At 40.9% G+C, this 22,674-nt stretch overlaps 2 protein-coding genes across 3 annotated transcripts in view; one reads left to right on the top strand and one right to left on the bottom strand.

The window, feature by feature from the left end:
- The window catches only part of LOC311152898 (uncharacterized protein), a 57,914-nt gene extending 53,469 nt beyond the window's left edge, over window positions 1-4,445 (bottom strand). For both annotated transcript variants that reach the window (XM_084204337.1, XM_084204336.1), the window contains exons 1-5: window positions 4,278-4,445; window positions 3,956-4,056; window positions 3,535-3,604; window positions 2,286-2,416; window positions 531-619 (exon numbers count right to left, since the gene is read on the bottom strand). In XM_084204337.1, coding sequence (XP_084060463.1) covers window positions 531-619; window positions 2,286-2,416; window positions 3,535-3,604; window positions 3,956-4,056; window positions 4,278-4,443 — 557 coding nt within the window. In that variant the 5' untranslated portion in view covers window positions 4,444-4,445. The remainder of the gene's footprint in view (window positions 1-530; window positions 620-2,285; window positions 2,417-3,534; window positions 3,605-3,955; window positions 4,057-4,277) is intronic.
- A 9,772-nt stretch (window positions 4,446-14,217) lies between these two features.
- Window positions 14,218-19,497, top strand: FGG (fibrinogen gamma chain). The gene is made up of 10 exons (XM_084204474.1): window positions 14,218-14,326; window positions 14,422-14,466; window positions 14,895-15,078; window positions 15,184-15,277; window positions 16,233-16,363; window positions 17,001-17,134; window positions 17,259-17,443; window positions 18,091-18,368; window positions 18,713-18,882; window positions 19,276-19,497. Exons 1-10 carry the CDS (start codon window positions 14,255-14,257, stop codon window positions 19,288-19,290), a joined length of 1,308 nt encoding a protein of 435 aa, XP_084060600.1. The 5' UTR covers window positions 14,218-14,254; the 3' UTR covers window positions 19,291-19,497.
- The last annotated feature ends 3,177 nt before the right edge of the window (window positions 19,498-22,674 follow it).

Below are 22,674 nucleotides of genomic sequence, written 5' to 3' on the forward strand. Positions count from 1 at the left end.
TGCATTCAGAGACTTACGGAAACCCTACACATCATAAAGGAGGGAAGGGAGATCTTTCAAAACAAGTGACCATCCTGTAAAACTGGTTTCCAAAATTTCAAGAGTACAAAGCCTGACACGGAGTTCAGCACAACATAACAGAACCTCCTACAGCACTGACTACATCCCAGTACTTGAATTCCTTGCTTGCACTTCTCTAGTGACAACACAGTAAACTAGTCCATTCTGCAACAGAATATTCAGCATATGAAAAAGCATTTCTGCAATTGTTTTAATTGAACTAACACTGTTTTGGCTTCAACTAAAATCTGATGATTCACAGATGGTGTATAGCTAAGAAGTCATAACTTACAAGGTTGTAACGAAAACTTACATACAAGTTACAAACACATTTTTTTCTGATTGCCTGAATAATTCAAAGAGGAACCTCATCTACTAAGTGGTTCTAACTGCAAAGCGAAACAAATTCCTGTATTCAATGTGTTAAAATTAGTTGTTCATAATAAATATACCTTGCTACAATAACTCACCCAAGATACACATTCATGCTGTGAATATTCTCTGGAAATTGTTTGCCACTCTCTAAATCAGTAATACCAGCTCCTTTTAAGTTCTCTTTCTGTTAGAAAACAAGCAGAACACACAAGCTATGAGTATTTTGAAGTTTCTACTTTAAGCCTCTCATTAGTATCAAACAACAGACAAACAACAGATCTACTTCATAGCAACTCTAAGCCAAGTATAACTATTAAAAGTATTAACAATACCAATGAGTTGAATGGCTAAAAGACTTAAATAGACTTTTAACCACAACTTTTCCAGCATGCAGAAAATTAAGGTAGTCTTTAAAGAATGTAATGTTCATTTATACATGACCAACAACAATGTACTGGTGCATTTTCTAGGCTTTAAAAGGTCTTTAATTGCTGTAGGACTAAATAAATCAAACCCTGCAAACAGAAATGTATCTGCCATTTCTGCAATGGTGTCATGGCCAGAGAACAAAGTTAATCCTGCAGCTTCACATGGTACCTAGAATAAACTGGGTTTTCACAAAAGTAGGGGCGAGGGGAGGGTGTGGTTTTGACCATGAATTAGGCATTAGCTTGGCAATCCAGTGGACTGAGGGGACAGTCAATGCATAGACACAACATCCATGTAAACTCTAAATACTAATTTACAGGTGGGATCTGTAGTGCGGGGGAAAAAACCAAACTTCCACTCTGAACTAATTTGGTATTCTAAATTAATGACTGAAATCCTCCAAACCACAAGTAACATTTACCATGTTTCATGTATCAACAGTAGAAGTTGCCTGTAGACCATAAAGCTGTGTCTTTTTGTTCCTGTAGGTTATGCACTGACAACAGCATAGAAAACAATGCATTTCAGATCAGACATGTCCATAGCAAGCTCAAATAACAACCACTGTTGTACCAGTAATGAAATTCTGGCCCACAGACAGTAATTTCAGCAGGGCAGAAGTTTCTTAAAAGGAAGTCCAAGCACCACACATAACTTGCAAATAAAGGATCTTACTTGACGATCTTCCACATTGAAGAGCATGCAAGAGGTAACAGATCCTATGCAGATAAATAATTTTCCACGTTACAGGCAGAGATTTAACCACAGTGCAAACCTCTCCTCTCTTAACTACTATTGTGTACAAACTCTTTTCCTAGTATTTTTCAGGTATGGCCAACATTTTTTGGCACATTGCATAGGTAAAGTGTAATTCTCTAAGTAAAAAAAAATCTCATGTCTTTAATCGTTCAATTTTTATTTTATATTTAAACTTCAATCCTCTCACTTAACGTTACCTTACTGGCTGTAAACTAATTACTTAAAACCAGAAAACCAACTATCTATAAACAAAGTACCATCAGGAAATGCCTGTAAACCACTAAAAAAGGTACCTACACCATATTCAGAAGAATTAACTGGCATGATTATCTAGTTTAGACAGAATCAGTTAATAACAGCATGTAAGCATGTAATAGCTTCTCCTGAAGAGCAGGCAGACCTTACAGTAGAGTCACATTTCGCTTCAAAAAGCTAAAGAGAAGATCCAGAGGCTTGTAAAATTCACCCCCACTATATACCAAACAGCAGATGTGCCAAGAATTATATTTATGCACTAAAAAAACCTAAAAGGTAATGAAGAACAACGCTTCTGACAGCAGAAGACTACTGCATAGAGACACACAAGGTTCCTAGAGGACAGTAAATGCCACCTTCATGCTATACAGACTTGAGCTACTAAGGCTTAAAAGAAAGTGAAATACCTCACTCATCAGATCATCTCCAGCAACAACAGCTATTTTCAAATCAACATCTGCTTTCTTTGCCACCTCCTGAAGGGCAGCTGCACAAGCAAGTGGATTAATTCCACCAGCATTACTGATGACACGAACACCTAACAGAAAAAAAAAATAGGTAAATAAAGTTCAGCAGCATCAATAATCAAACACCTGTACTTTAAAAAGTGTGCTGGAGCACAAGCAAGGTATCACCTTTGCAAGGTAACAGACATTCAATCAAGCAAAACAAGAAAACCACGTTAAAATAAGAACCACATTTAACCTGTGAAAGGATCAGAATAAGCCAGTACAAATTTTTTATGAATGGAAGGAGAAACTGACCAGAAAGACACACATAATGAGGCAGACAGACACCAGCAAACACCTCCGACAGAAACAGTAATAGACACAGTGAAGCTTTACTAATGTAAAAAAAAAAACCAAAAAAACAAAAACAAAACAAAAAAAAACCCACCAAAAAAAATCCCACACAAAAAAAAACCCCAAAAAAACAAAACAAAACAAAACAAAAAAACCAAAAACAAAACAAAACAAAAAAAACCTGTGGAAAATCATATTGTACAACTATGTAATCATATTGTAGAACTATGTGGGAGTTTTGAAAAACTTCAGTTACCTTGAAAACATCTAGCTCTCACGTTTTAATAAAGATATGTAAAGCAATCTACCATTCACAGATTGAAGCTATAGCAAGAAATACATGGAAATATACGCATGTATTTACAATTGTAACAAATACCCGAAATCAACTCAATGTCATCATCAGACCTGTGCCCCACATCAATTACAATGGGAATTTTCACAGAATTCTAGAACAGTTTGGATTAAAAGGACCTTAGAGATCACCTAGGCCCAAGCCCCCTGCTATGGGCAAAGTTATTCAGGGCTCCATCCATCGTGGCCTTGAACACTTCCAGGGACTGGGCACTCACAACTTTTCCGGACAACCTGCTCCAGTGCCTCACCACCCTCAGAGTAAAGAACTTCTTCCTAGCATCCAACCAATCTAAATCTACCCCAGCTTATGGCCATTCCCCTTCTTCTATCACTACATATCCTTGTAAAAAGTCCAACTCTCTTGCAAGACCCCTTTAGGTACTGCAAGGTGCTGTACTTCCCAGAGCCTTCTCTTCTCCAGACTGAACAGCCCCAACTCTATCAGCCTGCTTTCATAAGCAGGTGTACTGAATTAACATACAAACTCATGCAATACCTTTCCTGTGAATATCGTTTATATAGGGAGCCATGGCAGTGGAGACAAAATCCGGAGTGTAACCTAAAACCTGAAATAATAAAGAGCTGTAACAATTTCTTACGGGTAGGTCAACCCAACCCCTCTCCTTGGTTAACAGAGAAAACAGGGAAGAACAGCTACCTCTCAAATAACACCATCGTTTGGGTAATGAGATGGGAAAAGACATGAACACTTTCACCAGATGAAACTGAACAGATGCAAATAAATACATACGAATAAAAAGTATATTTAAGAAACCGTGTCCCCGTAACCAGGTATGTCTTAAACAGGTTTCGGGCGCGATCTGGGCTGAAGGAGAGCTCGGGAGGTGGCAAAGTACCGGAGCGCACCCGCCCCGGCCAAGCCCAGCACGCCGGGGCCGGACACCGGCTCGACTTACGGGTGACCGGGCCTTGGCGGCCGTCAGCAGCGACATGGTGATCTCGGAGAGGTAATCGAAGACGAGGAAATCCAGCTTCCCTCCGTACAGCAGCTGCGGCACTGGCGGGGCAGGCAAGAAGGCACCATCAGCTCGGGCACCCCCGCCCCTAGTCCCGGTGCCGGCCCCGCCCGGGCGTGCGGCGGCGGCCCCGGCCCGGCCGCTTGCGCAACGGGGCTCTCCGTGGCGCTGGGGCCGCCGCCCGCCGGGCTCTCCCGGCCCCCGCCGCCCCGCCGGGTCTCCCGGCCGCCCCCCGAGCAGCCGCTGCCGCCCCACCGCCCACCTGCGACCGCCGTGTCCCCCCAGAAGCCCGAGGCGCAGCCGATGCGCACGGCGGCGCCCGCCGGGGGCTCGCAGCCCGCGCTGCGCCGGCGGCTCCAGCGGGGCGGGCGGGCGGCGGCCCCCAGGAGCCGCGGGCCCCGCAGCGCCAGCAGCGCGGCGCAGCTCATGGTGGGGCAGCGGCGGCGGGAGCGCGGGCACCGCCCCGGCCGAGGCCGCCTAACACGGGGCTGGGGAGGAGCTGGGGCCTGCGGAGGCGATTGGGAAAAGGGGCGGGAGAAAGTTTATAAGCCCCGGAGCGCGGGGGAAAGTACGGGGAGCAGTGTGGCTGTAGTGCAGTGTGGTGATGTGACAGTAGTGTGTGCGGCCGCAGCGCGGTGTCGTGATGTGACAGTAGTGTGTGCGGCCGCAGCTGTAGGGCAGTGAAGGGTCCAGCCCGAGGCGTGTCCGAACGGGGCCTCTCCGGCTCGGGCTGTGCCCGGCCCCACGCTGGACACGGGTCGGTGGCGGGGCTGTCGCATCCCCAAGGAGCCGCGGGCTTGGCGAGCGCAGCCGTGTCGCTCCGAAGCGTGTGCGGTGTGTCGGGGGAAAGCCTCGACAATGGAAACACCATGAGGGTTTCATGAGGCTCGGGATAACGCCAGAAGCGTGTCAGATAGTCCGGTTATGGAGTACTTATGAAACCTTTTCCTGCTCGCCTAAATACAAAATGTGTTTATTACAGAGTAAGACTTTCTGTGGGGGAGTGCGCATCTCCGTTCTGACATAAAGCGTTTCTCGGGCTCTGGACTGAATTTCTACCCTGTGGACGTGAGGAAAGTGTCACCAAGCCAAGAAATACCCTCGTGTGTAAGGAAGAACGATTTGCTGGTGTCTGAGCTGGAGGGCTTCCTCCACAGGTGGCTAATCGTGCACAGGCGCTCCAGAGCCGATGCTCCGTGCCGGGCATCGACGGGGCTATGCCTGCTGCTCTGGCACGACAACAGCTTAGCCTTCTAATCCAAATGGGTTTGAATTGTATCTTGCAAATGATACAATAATAAAATTGCGAGTCTTTGCAAGAGTGATGGAAAATAAGGCGTTTGGTGTAACACTGACAGTGCAAAGTACGTGGTGATGATGAGAGGGGGTTTTACTGATGTAAAAAGTAGCTATGTTAAAAATAAATAAGTACTTCTGGATAAATAAATAAATAAGAGTTCCAGTTAGACTATTTTCAAATTGTGATTAGAAATAATGCAGTTGAGAGAAGATAGGAAATATTCATGCTGTGATCTTAGAATTTGATTCCTTATTAAGCAAGGTACAATGCTTTCCTCTTGGAAAGAAGGGCTATATAGCACTATTTTGTGTTCTCAGTGCTAGAGTGATGAACAATTCCTGTCCTAATCTATTAAACAGGCAGAACCAAGGAGGTCATGAAGAAAATTTGGTTCCCTATACAGATTTTTTATTATTACACTATGAAAGTATTTCATTATTATGTTGAAAATTTGCAGGTTTTGAGTCCCTATAAACTAGTAAACATGCAAATAATCACAGTAGGGAGAAAAACCACCAGGTAAATTATGCATATTTACCTCCAGAGAGCTTTGTCCTAAATATATATTTATTGTAGCTCCTAAAAGTCAACTTTGAAGCAAGAAGCAGAGCACTGTCAGGTACAAAATACATGGCTATCTGTATGAAGACATGCTTTCTGTAAATAAACTTTAAAGTGTTTTCCACATGTGTTTCGATATGGAATGCATTGCAGTCACATGCCAGCATATTGCAGCATGGCAGGAGATGTGGCTAATCCTCTGCTGTTGGAACCCAGGAAATTCCTCTGGCTGCCCTGGAAGACTGGACACCCTGCCAAGGGGCTCAGAGACCTTGGCACAGAGCCCAAGACCTCTGAGCCTTTGATCTTGACTCACAGCAAAAACAATTACCAACCTTTATATGAAGAATTAGAAGTCAAGAGTGTTTAAGTAGAATGATAGTGAATTTATCACAGGGTGAAAATGTAGAATTTTGGGGTTTTTAGAATGGGGGCTCAGGAGGCAAGGTGGAGCAATCTGGACGTGTCCAGCCTTTATCCTTCTTCTTGGCCTCCATCTTCTGCTGTGATGCTATCACCTTTAGATTGGTTTAGAGTGGAAACTCACTGTCTAACATAGGTGATAGGTATTGGGAAGTTATGGTAAATATTGTACACATAGTTTTTAGTATAAAAGGATAACACTGCCCCGAGGGCGGCGAGTGTGCCTCTGTCTGACCTGCTGAGCGGACCTCAGCAGGCCAGAGAAAGAATTTTATAGATAAGATACAATAAAACAACCTAGAGAATGAGAACTGAAGAGTTCTGGCTCCTTTTTTGACAGCTGGGCTGGGAAAAGAGACTTTCTAACACATCTCGGGGTCACTCTGACCAGCTAAAGTCCCGAGACTCTGCAAGTCATGCAACCCTCTCAAATCCTGGGGTGAAATTCAAGTGTGGTTCGCCTTGGCTGGGACACTATTACCAACATGCTGCAGTCCTGCCTTCTGTGCTCGAGCACATCCAGAAAAAATGCCAATCCCTGATAAAGAGAATCACTGATAACCCATGGATGCAAGTCAAAGTCCCACTGGAATGGGCTGGGCCACATTTCCATGCTGCAAAGCTGAACTCATGGGTGTGAGAGGAGCTGGCTGCTGAGGCCAAGGGCCCAGAGGCCGGTAGGTGGCTGTGTCTCACCGCTGTCCGCACCCTCCTCACCTGCAGAACAATCCCTGGCCCCAGAAACAGCCACCTGCTCCCTGCAGCCAGCATCCTCTGTGCCTTTCTGTGTCTCCAGAGGAGACGGGCATTTTATCTATATTTAGAAATGAATATTCACATGCACGTGTGTACATTGGTGAAACCACCTCGGGATCTTTATTCTTTTATCTTCTCTCAGGTATTTTCTAGCATGGATTTTGACAGCCACTGCTCATGGTTTGGGGGAAGGACTGGATCTTGCCTAGTCAGAAACAATTTCAAGGTCCTTATGGAACCTTGCATACAATTTTAGCAAATTTGTATATGGATGTTGACGGCTGTGTGAGACAATTAATATCCAACATATATTTAATATTAAGACACACCCATTAGTTGATCTCCCAAAAACACAAGGAAAGGATTTAGGATGGTTTCCATTATTTGCAATGGTGCAGTGAAGTGATAAAGGGATCAAAGCCTGTATTCTGTTGGTTCCTTCAGTATGGAGGGGTTTGACAGCTGGCTTGCAAGCAAAGCTGAGTTAATAGAAGAAATAGGAATTGATGATTTTTGAATACATCTATAGTAAAGAAAAAGTAACAATGTCATCTTAGCACGAATTCTAACAACATTATAGTGCAAGGATTTCTTATCTCCAGGGCCTCATACCTCCTTGAAGTTTCTGGCAATGCAGCTCCTCTATGCACTGCCTGCCACCTTGTCCTTGTAGCAGTCACCTGACTCCTCATCTTCTTCTTCTTCTAGATCGTACCAATGCACTCTTTTATACCTCTTGTTCTTATTGGTTACAGGCCTGCTTCTAATCTTAATATTTGGTCCAGCTGCAACTCATTGGGGGATAAGATTACCTTCTATACCACCTTCATTTACCCATAATGTATCCCCCTAAAGAACAAGGCTGTTAGTATAGAAACAGATTAGAAAAAAAACATGAAAATTTTTGTAAACTAAATTACATGTATAAGTAAATGTGTAAACATGCCTTATTATATTTCTGTAAAACTTTTGCCAATTATATTAATGCTAATTGCTTTGCACCAATAAATATAATAAGTTATTATTGTATAATTAAAGACTTAAAATCACACTTTATTAAAAGTATATAAGCCGGAAAACACGCAAAATAAAATCTTTTTTCTTCTTAAACCCTAATCACGTGTGTGTTTATAATGTCCAATCTAACAATAACACTCCAGTAAATGTGTTTCTTACTCAATTTTTACTTGTCCACAAATAAGTAGACTATTTATTAAGCTTATTGAGATTCCAGCAAAATCATCCATTTTTCTGACAAAGTAATTTATTCACTACCTCTATCCCCTCCATTTCACAAATTATTTTCTTAAAATATACTGAATTTTCATTACCATCGTCATTCCATCCTGAGCAGTAATGATTAGCTCAGAGCCCATTATTTTATACATGAGGTTAGGATTGTTTGAATGAAAACACAGGCAAATTATATAGTGGTTCTTTTCCAGGTAGGCTTGGGAAGCAATGCTCTGTGATGGTCAAGTCTTAATTTTGAGATATTTTTTGAGATGGTTTAAAAGATTTTAGGAGCAGTTTATTGCTCTTTGAGGACACCAGATGGCACTGTGTGGTTGTCAGTGAAGCCCAAAAGAAACCACAATGAGTAACAAGCCTGTGCGGAATTCATAGGCAGGAGGTGCTAGTAAAGGCTTGACTGTATTTGTGACCTGTGTAGGGGATTTGGATCAACAGTAAAAGCTGTCACAACTCACTCACCCATTGCTTTATGTAAAATTTTTAAGAATAAGCCAGAATTCCTCTCATCGTTTGTGAGAAGAAAGCAAGAGAAAGAAAAATCTTCTGGCTCTATTTTTTATGCCAGGGAAAGAAAGAGAGTACAGATTAAAACAAGAAGAATAAAGACTTTTATTTTTCTGCTCATGGTTTACATGTAGATAAATCTGAGCTTCTCTTTCCTTCAGTGACCCTAAATAAAGGCTTATATTTGCATTTAATCAGCTAGTGCTATTAATGTTTCAAACATTAATAAAGAAGCTTGTGCTTCTCTTCCTGTGAACAGATTCATGCACCAGCATGGAGCACAGATAACGTGTAAGAGAACTGTGGAATTCATTCTTCGACTTCCATCATCCTGAATTAATGGCATTCAAGACTAATCCTGGAAGTCAGGGAGGACAACACAGAGTGCATTTTTCCAAAACAAATACACTTTCCATTATATTATATTCTAGGATTATATTATATTTCCATTATATTATATTCTAGGATTTCTCTGACAGTCAGCCTTCCTCTGATTGCTTAAAAAAGTACAAGCTAAGTATTTCCCAGTCCAGAGGTTTATTGTGAAATACATTACATTTTTGCTGTATTTCCTTTAATGTTATTGTCAATAAATTCCTGTCCAAATTAATAATATCAGCCTATAGGTTTGATTATTGAAGTAGACTCTGTTTAGTTTATTGAGGCTCTGTCCTCTTAACTAATTACAAAATACTCAGCAAATATTTGAATTTACTACTTATCTCATTCCCACAAATTAGTGCATCTCTCTGTTTAACAAATAAGTTCACTGTTCTTGCCCTCAAGGTAAAGTATACACTGCAATCTCTCTTCTGCAGACAGTCTGAATACCAGCCTTTTCTAAGTGAATCAACAGTTGAAAATGGTTTCTGTAGATCAGTAAAGGCAGAGAATTTACTATGTTGCATCGAATACCCCTAAATAAGGCACAAACAACTCAAAGCTCAATAATGATGTTTCACTGAACAGGATTTAGGGCTTTGTAGGAGGTTTTTAGAATTTCAAGGTATAACACTGTGTGCTACAGGACTCAGAAAAACCTCAGCTATGACAAAACCGCAGAATGAGTTATCTTCTGAACCATCTTGACTCCATTCCTTTATATCACATTCCTTATTTCATATATAGGATCACTCTTAATGCCTTAAGATTTGAAAGAAGTTTAAATAAAATCTTTAATGCATAAAATTAGGCAAGCAGAACTAACTAAACAGAAACACAATAGGATTTTTCAAAAATAAGATAATAGCTCATTCAATCCATCAGATATCAGGCTTAGGGATATGAGGTGTCTTCAGAAGTATTATGATGATGAAGTGTCTTGATTTTTGAAGCTTTAATTTTTTACATATTTATTTAAATTTGTTTGCAGTTATAATTTAAATCAAAATAAGTACTATGTATTTAAGCAATAACCTTTGGTTATTTGCTGAAAACAAAGCATCTTTTATCTTATTAAAAATGCTGATGTGAACAGTCATGAATCAATGTCACTTCCATGTTTTGATTTAAGAAAATACATTAGCCTATAAGAACACACTCTAAAGGGTGTATTCCCAGTGTGGAGGCAATAAAATATCCCATAATTTCTTTCCAAAATGAAAGGTTCTGGCTGACATGAAGTAGATATATTTCTTACTGTTCTTCACTCAGTTTTCAAAGAAACAACTATTTCTGGCCAGTATTCGAGCTGAAGCACAGCAAGTACCTGGACTGGTGTCACAAGTGTAAAGAAATTAAAGGCTCTCCCTTGCACAGCAACTGATTTTTGTTGACTCATTTCACTTCAGGAAGGATGAGGAAGAAATGTGCTGCACAGAGTGGACTATACAATTGGAACAAAATGTTATTATTTACCTTTCGCCCACATTTTGAAAATTGAAAGAGAAAGATAAGTTACAAAACTTTTTTTTCATTTTCACTTTAGTGCCCTTGGCTTTCTCACCAACCATTGGTACAGCTTTGCTACTAGGCAGCTTTTTACTTGTCTCTAGTTCTCATCCTAATTATCACACTTATTAATTGACCTGGTAAAGGGGATTTCGCCCACTAATCTGTTTAGTAATGCAAGCAGGGTGACACATATTGGTGATAGCAACGCATTGTAGGAATTGTTTTTTCATAATTTACCATTTGGTATTTTTCAATATTTATTTATTTTTAAATAGGAAAATTATCTTCTGGAACATCTAAAAAAATGCAAGTTCTTTTCAAGTCCACTGGACACTTTCAGTTAAATAGCAATAAAAGCCCATTGGAAATCTTAAAACTCATCACTAAACATTTCTAAAATATTGTAGACTGATTTCTTAGGTTAGATTCTCAAGGCAAGTAAGTATAAGCTAAAAAACCAGATGTTTTTCCAAGGCAGCCATAAGGATATTCTGATATTCAGGAACTTATTTACAGACACAAATGTGTTTCATCTGGTTTGTTTTTCTGAGGAAAGGTTTTCTATGAATGATGGGCAGATGTTGGCTAGTGTCCCAGTGGCTGACAAAAATTACTAATCAATATTGAGTTGAAGAAAGCTCTTTCAAACAAATAATGATCTTTACTGTCTCCTCAAAAATAAATTGCAGGAAAAGAGTACACGGAGTTTGAGAACTCTTCCTTCCACCTGTGCTACCAGGAACTGTTCCTCATCTGTTACCAAACCAGCACAGAGTTACTGGAAAGAAAACACTGGCCAGAAAAGCAGCGTGGCTAAATTAGGCTGGACACATCTGAGGGTACAATTAGGTCTCTAGCACACTGGTTTGGTAAGTGGGTCAGCTGTTTTGCAACCAGGACCCACCAAGACAAAATGGTATGTAGGAGAGGAAAAATACCACATAGTCATTCCACTAAGACTATGTATTGGTTTCAACTTAATTAAAAGTAGGACTAAGATCTTTCTAAGTAAGGAAAGGTGTAAGAACAGAAGAAAAGGAAAAAGAAGCAAATATGTGAAATGATTAATTATTCATGACCGTGTAATCAGTAAAGCAAACAAAAATTTCCTGAGGTTTAAATATTTACATCTTCTGCTGACAAGTACCACAGTTGTAACCACAAATACAGCTAGGCAACACTTATAATTGCAGTGTGCAAATATTTGGTAATCATTGGGGCAATGTTGAAAACTGACTCCTTCATGAATGTAAATATGATAGTTTTGTGTAACATAAGCATCTGACTGAAAATTCAGGTTTCCTATTCCTAGCCCATTTGTAAGGATAATGATCCTTTTGTTTTTCCCACCAATTAGACATTTACCTTGAACATTAAAACTCTATTTATATAATGTTATTAAGTCATTATAGCCATTCTCATGCTTTAATTATAAAATCTTGGGGGTTTTAACTCAATATGTGAACTAGGCTTTTACTGCTGGAGTTCAATGTTGTGATCTTCTCTGACTCCTGAAATTCTTGCCTCAGAACACAATACAAATTTTTTTTTCATTTTCTCCTACCAAATAGTCTTCTGATAGAGTTTCAAGCCTATATGCACTACTTCTAGTGACAAAAGGGAAAGATGTGTTCTTTATTCTGTCAGAGGATGAGGGATACCTGAATCGTGCTACGTGGTTCATCTATTGCATCATGAACAGTACGTGCCCATCTGTACTCTGCAGTGTACACCTGTGTTAAAGCTGTTACTTAACAAAGTTCATACCAGCAACCCACTCATGCTATCTTGTCAAATCTAAGAGAATCCCACTGGTGCACAGCCCCTGGAATGGTGTCTCTAGGGCCCTGTGGACCCTTGTGTCATGAGCTGCAAAGATGAAGCCAAACAAGCTCGGTGTATGAGCAGCAGTGACAAGGAGGTTCAGCCACGATTTCCTCAGTCCATGTTGAAGCACCAGTGAAGCAACAGTAAAAAAAACAACAGCAGATAGACTTCTACCCAGTCCTATTAACTTTATTTTCACACTTTAGGAAACAGAAGTAACTCTGTAAAAGGTGGAAACATCCTATTTGTATCAGTAAGGTCAACAAGAGCACATTCCGCACATAGCTCTTGAAGGTAATTAAATTAATAGCAGATTTGGATAGACAAACCTTTAGCATCGGTCATTCTTTGCAAAAGACTTTTGGCAGCCTGGCAACTACCTCACTGGTCATCAGTACAGTTACTGGAAAGCTGACTCTCCCAGGCACAATGCTTCAGCCTCACTCAGGTGTCACATCAGATTGATTTTTAGCATCTTAAACGTGCTCATTTCCTTCTGGCACCACTATGTGGGTAGGTCTGTTAACATGATGAGAGTCTTCTGTTTGATCCAATTTGACCAGATTAAAGAGAATATACAGGTCAGGATCTCTCCATGTTTCAGGGCGTAATCATATCTAATTTTCTAATAATCTGGTTCCTATAGAATGCTTTTTTCCCATTTTAAAAATCCCTATTTAAGCCAAGTTGAAACATTGATCCTGCTGTACAGTGACAAAGTCATTTGCCTGAAATCACAAAGGTGACCCCAGTAACAACAGATCTATCCCTGAGCCCCATTCTCACCGTTCTTCTCATCATCTGGTCAAACATGTAACAAAGTCAAAAGCCTCATTCAACACTGCCTTATCACATCATGCTGTACAGGCACAAAATCAGACTTTCTCTGCAGATGCCATAGTTCAGACGCCAGACCCAGTCATGAGTGGAAAGGTGTTAATGCTCCCAATACAGAGAGCATGCAAAAGGACACACTGAAGTAATTTGCTGGAGCAAAGCCCATGGCAGAAGACAGGGCTTGTCAGCGTTCTTGTAGCAATATTGATTGAATAAGGCAGAGTCCAACAACATTGATTCCCCAGCAAGGAAGCATTGACCAAAGTAATTGGAATGGACTCGCTGTGTTGAAGGATAGGGAACATTCATTGCCTGTGAGAAGTACCACAGACTTCTTTTCCAGATACGCCACTGCCCAACGACTTCTCACCTTTCTCTGCCTCAGTTTTGTCATCCACAGAATAGGGAAAATGGTGTTGAGTCTCTTTGCAAAACACGTAGAGATCTGTGGGGGGAAAGGCCAATATAATCCTAAAATACCATTTGTTGTTAGGCAATTGATAGCTGGTACAGATAATTCAGATTGCTACTGTGGCTTTTCCCTCTGCTATTAGAGTGAAACTTCTGCCAGCCCTCGTTGCGAAGTGATGTGAGTTTGATTATGCTTGTGACTGGGTGTAGCGTGCCTCGTCTCACCTTCCTGCTTCCCCTGAGACCTGGCTGGAGCAGAGATCAGGCGACTAAGGGCAAAGCGGGTTCTGAAAATGGGAGGAGAGTATGTGCAAATTCTGGGAATCCACCTCAGACGCCTACCCCACCTCTTCCCACCACCTCCCAGTGCCCGCCCCCAGCTTCAGCCTGCTGCCTTAAACTGCTGCCGCCCTGCGCTGGGTGGAACATTGTCGGCTGCTGACTGCACAGGTGCGCCTGGTGGGACAGACACGATGGGGCTGAGGCTGTGCAGCTGGGCTCCCCTGGGGTCTCTCCTCTCCCTGCTCTTTTCTACCAGCATGGCGGTAAGTGAGGAGACAGCCTTTAGGAAACTGCGTCCTAGCGCAGAAAGTGGTCGTGGAGAAAATCCACTAAAAACAGCCCTCTTTCTTCTCTTCAGTACGTTGCCACCAGAGAAAACTGCTGCATATTGGATGACAGATTTGTAAGTACCTGAACAATTTTCTTTTATCTTAAGAATGCAACTAAAGCTTTTCTATGCTGATTATTAACTAACGTTATCATTTGAGCCTCATCGTTGTTTTCAGTACTTATTAAGTGTGCTTTGCTTAAGCCTGGCATTTACTGATAGCAGTATATGCTTTGTAAGAGTGTATGGGAGGCTGCACTGTGGATGAAAGCACATATCCAGCAGATGCTACAATAATGGCATGCGCTGTTTTCTTGCCGTGTACATGTAGTATGAAAGTAAACTGCCTCTGAAAATTCAAATACAAAGTCTGCTGCGAATGCCTGCCCTTTTTTATCCTTTATCATTTGTGTCAGCAGTGACTGAAAGTTCCTCTGCCCAAACATTCTGCTCTCCTTGCTTTGCTCCTGAAACATTGCCAACTGTGTTTCTTTACTCCTTAGGGTAGCTTCTGCCCAACAACTTGTGGCATTGCAGATTTCTTTAGTAAATACCAGTCCGATGTGGATAAGGACCTGCTGGAAATGGAGAGTCTTTTGCAGCGGATTTTTAATGCCACAGTAACAGCAGACCGTCTGATCCAACACATCCAAGGCCTCTATCCTAAAGAAAAGCAGACATTACCAAGTGAGTATATAAAAATAAGTACACAACTGAAAAATATTTTTATGTGGTTTTCTTCTTTTTTAATTTGCCTAACTACAATTATTTTGTACCTTGTCTGTTTTACAGATTCAATTGATGATTTCACTCAAAAGTCCAGGAAAATAATTGAAGAAATTGCCAGATATGAAAACATTATATTGTCTCATGAAACTACCATACAGTAGGTATCTTCCACTTCTCTTGTCAGTGACAACACAAACTGTTTTCTTTCTGTTCTTTTGTCAAGTGCCAAAAAGCCTCTCTCAGAAAGGTTTTTTGTGCTCCTGCGGACAGTCCTGCCCACCCTGCCATTAGTAGCTGCTTAGCTGTACACAGAAGGATGATGAGGATCTGATACTGAATTCTCTGCTCACCTGGATAAACTGTAAATTGTTTAAAAAGTGCAAGATAAGAATGCCATGAAGCCTGGAAATATTTTTCTTTATGTTTCTCCTGCTGTGCCAGCTATCCCTAAATTTGTTTTCATGACCTTTGGAGGTCATGAGTTTTTGCTGTAAAGCAGAGCATGTGGAATGTTTGTGCAATCATTTATTCTGGCCAATTTTGCTGCATACATCCACGAAAATGAGCTCAATTACCTAGTTCTAAATCACAACTAGCTATAAACTTAGTAATAGTCTTTTATAAGTTTACATTGGAAATAGAATTGAAAACATCATTAATGTTACTAAATCTTAAGGATATGTTTTTTGACAGATCTCCATTTCTATGGCATTATGTCAAAGATTATGTAGGCATTCTGACACTTACAGCAGTTTATTCAGAGCACTTACGTTTTACAAATACATCCATAATTGAAGAGGAATTTATCCTTTACATAAGGAGAGCAAAGTAAAACTTTCCATAGAGTTGTATGAATACATTAATTACTGGTTAGAGTTTTGCTGATTAGAGTCAAGTTTTGCACATGGTGAAGTTTTGCATGAGGTTAAGCCTATGCTTTCCCATTTTGCCTGTGCTGAACTCTGAATGCCAGTGCTGAGAGAGGCACCCTGTTTTACAGGGTGCATGTAGCACACATTAGATGCATGAGGCATGTGTCCAGGGAAATGAATGAGTGTGACACATTCCCAAAGAGCGGGTACAACAACCCATTTTTGTGTCTCTCTGTCCAGACAGTTGACAGACACACATATAATAAACGGCAACAGGATCACAGAGCTGAAACAGAAGATTGCCCAGCTTGAGTCAGTCTGTCAGGAGCCGTGCAAGGACCGGGCTGAAATTCAGGAGACAACTGGAAGAGGTGTGCAGAATGTTTCCTGGATGGTGGAGGGTTAATTCAGCTATGAGTGCTGCCGCTTGGCATCACAGCCATGATTTACTTGGAATCTTATGGGTCATGGACTTCTGCAAAGATACATAAAATTGCACATTTTAGAACTAGTCAGTACGAGTTAGATGCTCTGCAGGCAAGGATTCAGGTGCAACTTAGTTCTTGCTTTTGTGTTTCTGGCCAAAATACGATTATCCCAAAATGTGTGCTAATCATGAGGGACATGACTAGAGTTTCTCTGGACCTGGGACAAAGAGAAGATAACTCATCAGATTTCTACTAAGCCATGTGGAAAAAATTTTAATTATTCCATTATTTCCAGAAGTATCTTTCTTTGTTGCTGTAGAAATCAATTGAATTATTATGTTTTTCACTGCCTAAACTCTACATGAGACTAAATTCATCTTCACTTTACACAAGTCCCGTGAACCTCAGTAGGGTTTTTTATGGCAACGACATTGAAGTATGTGGACTAAATAGCTTACTTTGCAACAATGGTATTTAGATAATTTGCATTTCTTGCACTAAAAAAGTTACAATATGAAATAAATGTAAGAATAGAATTGTAGCTACATTGAAAATTATCTTTGGAATATCTTTACTTCAGATTGTCAAGACATTGCAAATAAGGGTGCAAGGAAAAGTGGACTGTACTTTATCAAGCCTCAAAGAGCCAAGCAGTCATTCCTAGTCTACTGTCAGATTGACTCATATGGCAATGGCTGGACAGTACTACAAAGGGTATGTCACTTAGGTATTATTGCTATATTATTTTTGCATGAGCACTGTTTTAACTACATATGATACATATCTTTTTGACTGAGGTTTTTATTTTTGGTTTTGGTGTTCTTGGTTTTTTCCCCAGAGACTGGATGGGAGTGAAGACTTCAGTAAAAATTGGGTTCAGTACAAGGAAGGATTTGGACATCTGTCTCCAGATGACACCACTGAGTTCTGGCTGGGCAATGAAAAGATGCATTTAATAACTACACAGTCCACTCTGCCATACACCTTACGAATAGAGCTGGAGGACTGGAGTGGCAAAAAAAGGTATTTGCTTATGATGCTTTTGAAAATGACAGCTTAAAACCTCCTGCTCCCACTGCCTCAGTTTGTACTGATAAAAGGTCGCTCCTAAAAAATTATGAATCCTTAGACCAGATAACGTGTGCATGGAACTGCTTTGGCTCCTGAACTTACAGCTGTGACAGCAGTCACTGCGTGTTGCTTTTTGCCAGGTACACGTGCCTGTCAGAAGGCCACATGCTGTCAGCACTCACTTATTAGAAGGAATCTGTTTCTTCTCTTCAAGTTTCTTTGTCTTACATATCTTATGGACTACATGATTATTATAGGTCTGGTCTACCCTGTTCTGTTCTATTATTTTATTTTTTATTTCTATTTTTATTATGAATCTGGGAGACTATATATATGTGTGTGTGTGTATCTGTGTGTGTGTTGATAATGTAGATACTTCATACATCACTAAAGACTGGTAGTAGTCAGAAAATAAGTCAGGTATTGGAGCACAGAAGTTGATTGGATGTGTGTGACTGAACTGAGGCCCACAGTCACATGAAAACAATTTGTTCTAAAATGCTAGGATGCAATAAATGCCTTTTCTGCTGTTTTAATGCATTTTTCACTTGTTCTGGGAGCACAGCATGCTCATGTTCAGCCCTGCCCTCTGTTCACAGCACTGCTGACTACGCTGTATTCAGAGTGGGGAGTGAAGAGGACAAGTACCGACTGACTTACGCCTACTTCATCGGGGGTGACGCCGGGGATGCCTTTGATGGGTTCGATTTTGGGGATGACCCCAGTGATAAATCCTACACCTACCACAATGGCATGCGGTTCAGTACCCACGACAGTGACAACGATAACTACGAAGGCAACTGTGCTGAGCAGGATGGATCTGGGTGGTGGATGAACAGATGTCATGCTGGCCACCTCAATGGCAAATATTATGTAGGTAAGGTGTCTTCTAAGTGCTTCTATCCAGGACACCACGTTTCAGCGAAAAAGGAAAATGAGTCACATTTGTAGAGTACGCTTTGCCTTCTGGATTTTCCAAAGCTGGCATGGTCCATTCTTTGCAATAATTGTTAATACCAGTAGTAGGAGTTTGTGACTGCTCTCCATTCCATAGTAGGAGAATCAATCCTGAGACAAACAAAAGAGGGGGAGAAAGGGGGTGGACAGGCTCTGTTGGGACACCCAGGGGTGCCATGGAGGTGTCAGGACCATAAAAATGTATGGGCACAGTAAATGTTTTAGAAAGCAACCAACTGTTTTGCTCCAACTGGTGTTTCCTAGGTGGTGTGTACACATCAGAAGATGCTGGTCCATCTGGATTTGACAATGGCATTATCTGGGCAACCTGGCGTGACCGGTGGTACTCCATGAAGAAATCTGCAATGAAAATCATCCCATTCAACAGACTGTCAGTAGATGGACAGCAGCACAACTTAGGCAATGTCAAACAGGTATGACCACAGGGCCGAGGAGATATTTAAAATGAAGACAGAACGTTCCAATAATAATTGAAACATTTCAGTAATAATTTCAAACAGTGAGCAAGGACAGCTGAAGTTAAGCCCACTGCATCTTAGCTTTGTTTATAATTTTGCCACAGTAGTAGTAGTCACATTAATTTACTTTAATTTTAGTGCACCTTCTACATCACTGTTTCTTTTAATGGATAGATAAATGGATATTCTCATGATCAAGAATAATCCCTTGCCTTTGCATATTTTAAATGCTGCACCAATTAATTACCAACTAATATAACTATTTATGAACACTAGCAACATCATCATAGCCTTATGTACTTCTTTCATTGGAAGAACATTAAAATACTCTCTGTTTTTCTCTTTTAGGTTGGAGATGCATAAAGAACGATTTGAAAAAGACCAGTCTGAACAGGAAAAGCAAATCTTTTCGTAAACACTGAACTTAGCAAACATTACACAGTTCAGTTTTGACTATAAAGCAACATTGACTGTAAGATACCCAAACCTCTTCCCTGAGCAGTGCATACCTCTGTTGATGGTTGTTTTTTTTTTTTCTGTACACATTCTCAATAAATTTTTGATTATTACAAAAAAGGCCTGAGTTTGTTATCTGTGGTCTACAGGTGGCCAAACAAGACAGTGAAAACTTTTGATAGGTGGATCAAACCTACTTGATTCAGTCATTCTTGAATTTCACACCAGCAGTTCCTGCTCTTTGTTTAGAGGCATGAGTTTGACCTATTTCTCCATAAATGTGTCTAGTATCCATAAGTTTTCAAGTTTTCTAATAAAGTTCTTTGGTGACGTTGATCAAAGTACGTAGCAAGTTGAAAGTAGCCTAGTTTACTGCTAAAGACTATTTAACTTAGCTTATCATGAAGTAATGAATCCATTTTCATGGGATGTGCTAGGTAGTGTCAATGACCAAGAACAGGTATTTTACTCCAGACCATGCATATTAACAAGTTTGTCAGATTTTAGTCAGAGTAATTTCCATTTGCTATGACACATAGTAGTGCACTGTACAGCTATTATTCTCACATACCCCTCTTTTTTTCCCCCACAAATATCTAAAAATTACTTCAACATATTCAGTGCTGTGCAACCAAAAAATGTTAAAATTTGCAGCAGAAATTGATTGCATGTTACTTGCATTTTCTTTCTCTGCATCTGATAATAATTTCCCCCGTGATCCACATGAACAAATCCACAGTACAGATCATGACCAGCAAAGAGTTTGCAATTCTGTCTGAATGTATCTCCTCAAAATCTGATGAGTGCATTTGAGGGGAGTGTTAGCAAACCAAATTAGGTTTTGGGATAAATTGCTCAACCAAAGTTACACCCAGAGCTAGAAACTAGCACTATCTCAAGCTGATGCATTAAGTAGTAAAATAGGGAGTGTATCCTGGTCTTTATGTTTTTAGCTACTTATGAAAGACCAGAAGTTTGCCTGGTATCTCTAAATAGCACATTCAAGTGCTTTATTTTAGAGACAGGAGGACATTGCAGTGATAAAAGAGACCTTACAGTCAGTTCATGCTGCCTCAGCAGTTTTCCAGTTTTGATACCCAGACGCCTCATGAGGCTGGTGCTGAGCATCTTCCCTGGATCTGAGTCTCCACATCACAATAAACTGCCAACTCTCTCTCATTTTTATTAAGATTTTGACATAGTTGAATTTTTACTCTTGGGCCAAAATCTAAGAGGAAGAGAGCTTTCTCAGGAGAGAAGAAGGCATCATAAGCTAGGGTCAGGTGAGGTTAACAATGGCTTGAGAGGAGGGATGACCCCTCCATACCACTGAGCTGGTATATTTGCACAACCAGCCATGATGCACAGCTCCCTGCCAGCCTTAACACTCAATTCCTCACCAAGCAAAGCAGTTTTCCCGAACATTTTGTGCTGTAAGGCCTGTCCTGTGGCTCCATGGAGCTAAAGCAGTATGTGTAGGGAGGCTGGAGAGGAGGATGCAAGGGAAGGGTTGGCAAGCCCAGTCTCCTCCTTGTTCTGCAAATGGTCACTTGAGCAGCATTGGTTGAGTCCCCTCCACTTTCTGTTCTCAATTTATGCCACCTACGACATGACTTTAAGTTGATATTATTTATTTATTTATTTGCAACATGGATTTAAAAAATATTCCTTTCCCCTCTGTCACTTTGATATCTGTATTTTCACTCTCCTAGGTCAAAATTGTTATTGCCTCACCTGGTTTAGATTTTGGCTGCAATTTGATGGCCGTCTGCTGTAATTACACACATTTCATGGATATGAGCTGGCATTTTATGGATTGCTCGCCATAACTAAGATCAGCTTATTCTTCCAGTTGGTTTGCTGATGGATATCTTTAAGTTTTCAAAAATACTTTTAACCTCTGAAGAGGAGCATTTGCTCCAGTGGTCAGAAGGGTCAGAATCAGCAAATCCAAGAAGCCTGATCTTTCAGTGAATTCCTATGCCAGAGTTAATCAGTGAGTCTTCAGGGTCCCAGCCCACTGTTGTGTTCTCTGGGCCCTGAAAGAAATCTGGCAACACTCGTGCCTCTGGAAGCTCCTTGCTGGGGTATCCAATACCATATTTATCAGAAAGAGGCCGGAAAAGACCTGTTTGTTCTAACTATTAAAAATGGAATAATACTCTCAGTATTATCTTTTGCAAACAGTACATTGCAATCGAACCTACTGCCCCTATTTTGTGTGCTGAGACCTGAGCATATTTCTCTTTTCAAAATCATTTTTTATTATACATGACCCTCAGACTGTAGCCTATAGTAAAAGTTATCTATATTTAGAAAAGTCCGTACTTCTCACTTTATAAAAGTTTATTAAAGGATTTGGTGGTCTTTGTTTCACACCTTGAGCTTGCAGTGACTCTTCCAAAGACCACTGGAGCACAGAAAAGAAGAATCTCACTCCAAAGGCAAGGGAAAAAAAGAAAAACTGAATGAGGAGGATGTAGAGGAAGAAATAATCAAAAAAGTGGATGGACTGCAGGACTTCTGGGTTCCTCAGTTCTGGGATATTGCATTGGGAAAATGTGGGACAAAGTGCTGGGACTGACTGCTAATGACTTTGGAAGGGTTAGGTAGTCTGAGGAGCATATGAAGAGAAAGTGAAGAGAGTTGAGTCTGAAGGAGAATGAAGTCTAAGACAAAGCATCCATAGGGAGGTCATGAATGAGCAGGCACCACTTGGAAGCTGTTGGTAGAGCAGGAGACACAGAGGGCGCTGGGCAAACAAGGTGAGGCTCACATCTAGGGCACATAAACCACCTCTAAATCCCTGACTCCCCGACTGTTACTGTGGCATTCAGCCAAAAGCAGGGCAGATGAAGTAGTGAACTGTACTTCTGTCCTTTGATCCTGAATTAAAGTTAAATCCAAAGTTTATTTAGCTCTTGGCCTCCAGCCTTTCAAACAAACACCAGCAGAAGTGACTGAATGATTGCAACATGAAAGCAGAGGTACAGGCTGAAGGTCAGGCACACAGATTCAGCCCCTGACTGTAAAGCCTGAGAAGCTCCTCCTTTACCCCAGCTTCTCCCAGCAGTTGCCTCCACAGCAAGCAGGAAACCCCTCTTAGCTTACCTAATGCTAATGATCAGATATCAACTTTTTTCCAGTCCCTCTAGCCTTGGTGGCTGAGTTTTACTTGGACCAGAGTTAAGTTTACTGTGTTTGAGTGTCACCAGAGAGCTGTGCCATCCCTCAGGGTCAAAAGAGGTCTGGAACATGCTACTTGCCATGTCCCCTGTTGCCCTGGTGACC

The sequence above is a fragment of the Fringilla coelebs genome (assembly GCF_963513975.1).
Source record: "Fringilla coelebs genome assembly, chromosome: 4".
NCBI classification, from domain to species: Eukaryota; Metazoa; Chordata; class Aves; order Passeriformes; family Fringillidae; genus Fringilla; species Fringilla coelebs.

Excerpts from the sequence above, each read along its gene's own strand:
- FGG (XM_084204474.1), top strand. The coding sequence starts at position 14,255 with ATGGGGCTGAGGCTGTGCAGCTGGGCTCCCCTGGGGTCTCTCCTCTCC. Across the intron at positions 14,467-14,894 it reads GCATATTGGATGACAGATTT|GGTAGCTTCTGCCCAACAAC; the intron begins GTAAGTACCTGA and ends TTTACTCCTTAG. Across the intron at positions 18,369-18,712 it reads CAATGGCAAATATTATGTAG|GTGGTGTGTACACATCAGAA; the intron begins GTAAGGTGTCTT and ends GGTGTTTCCTAG.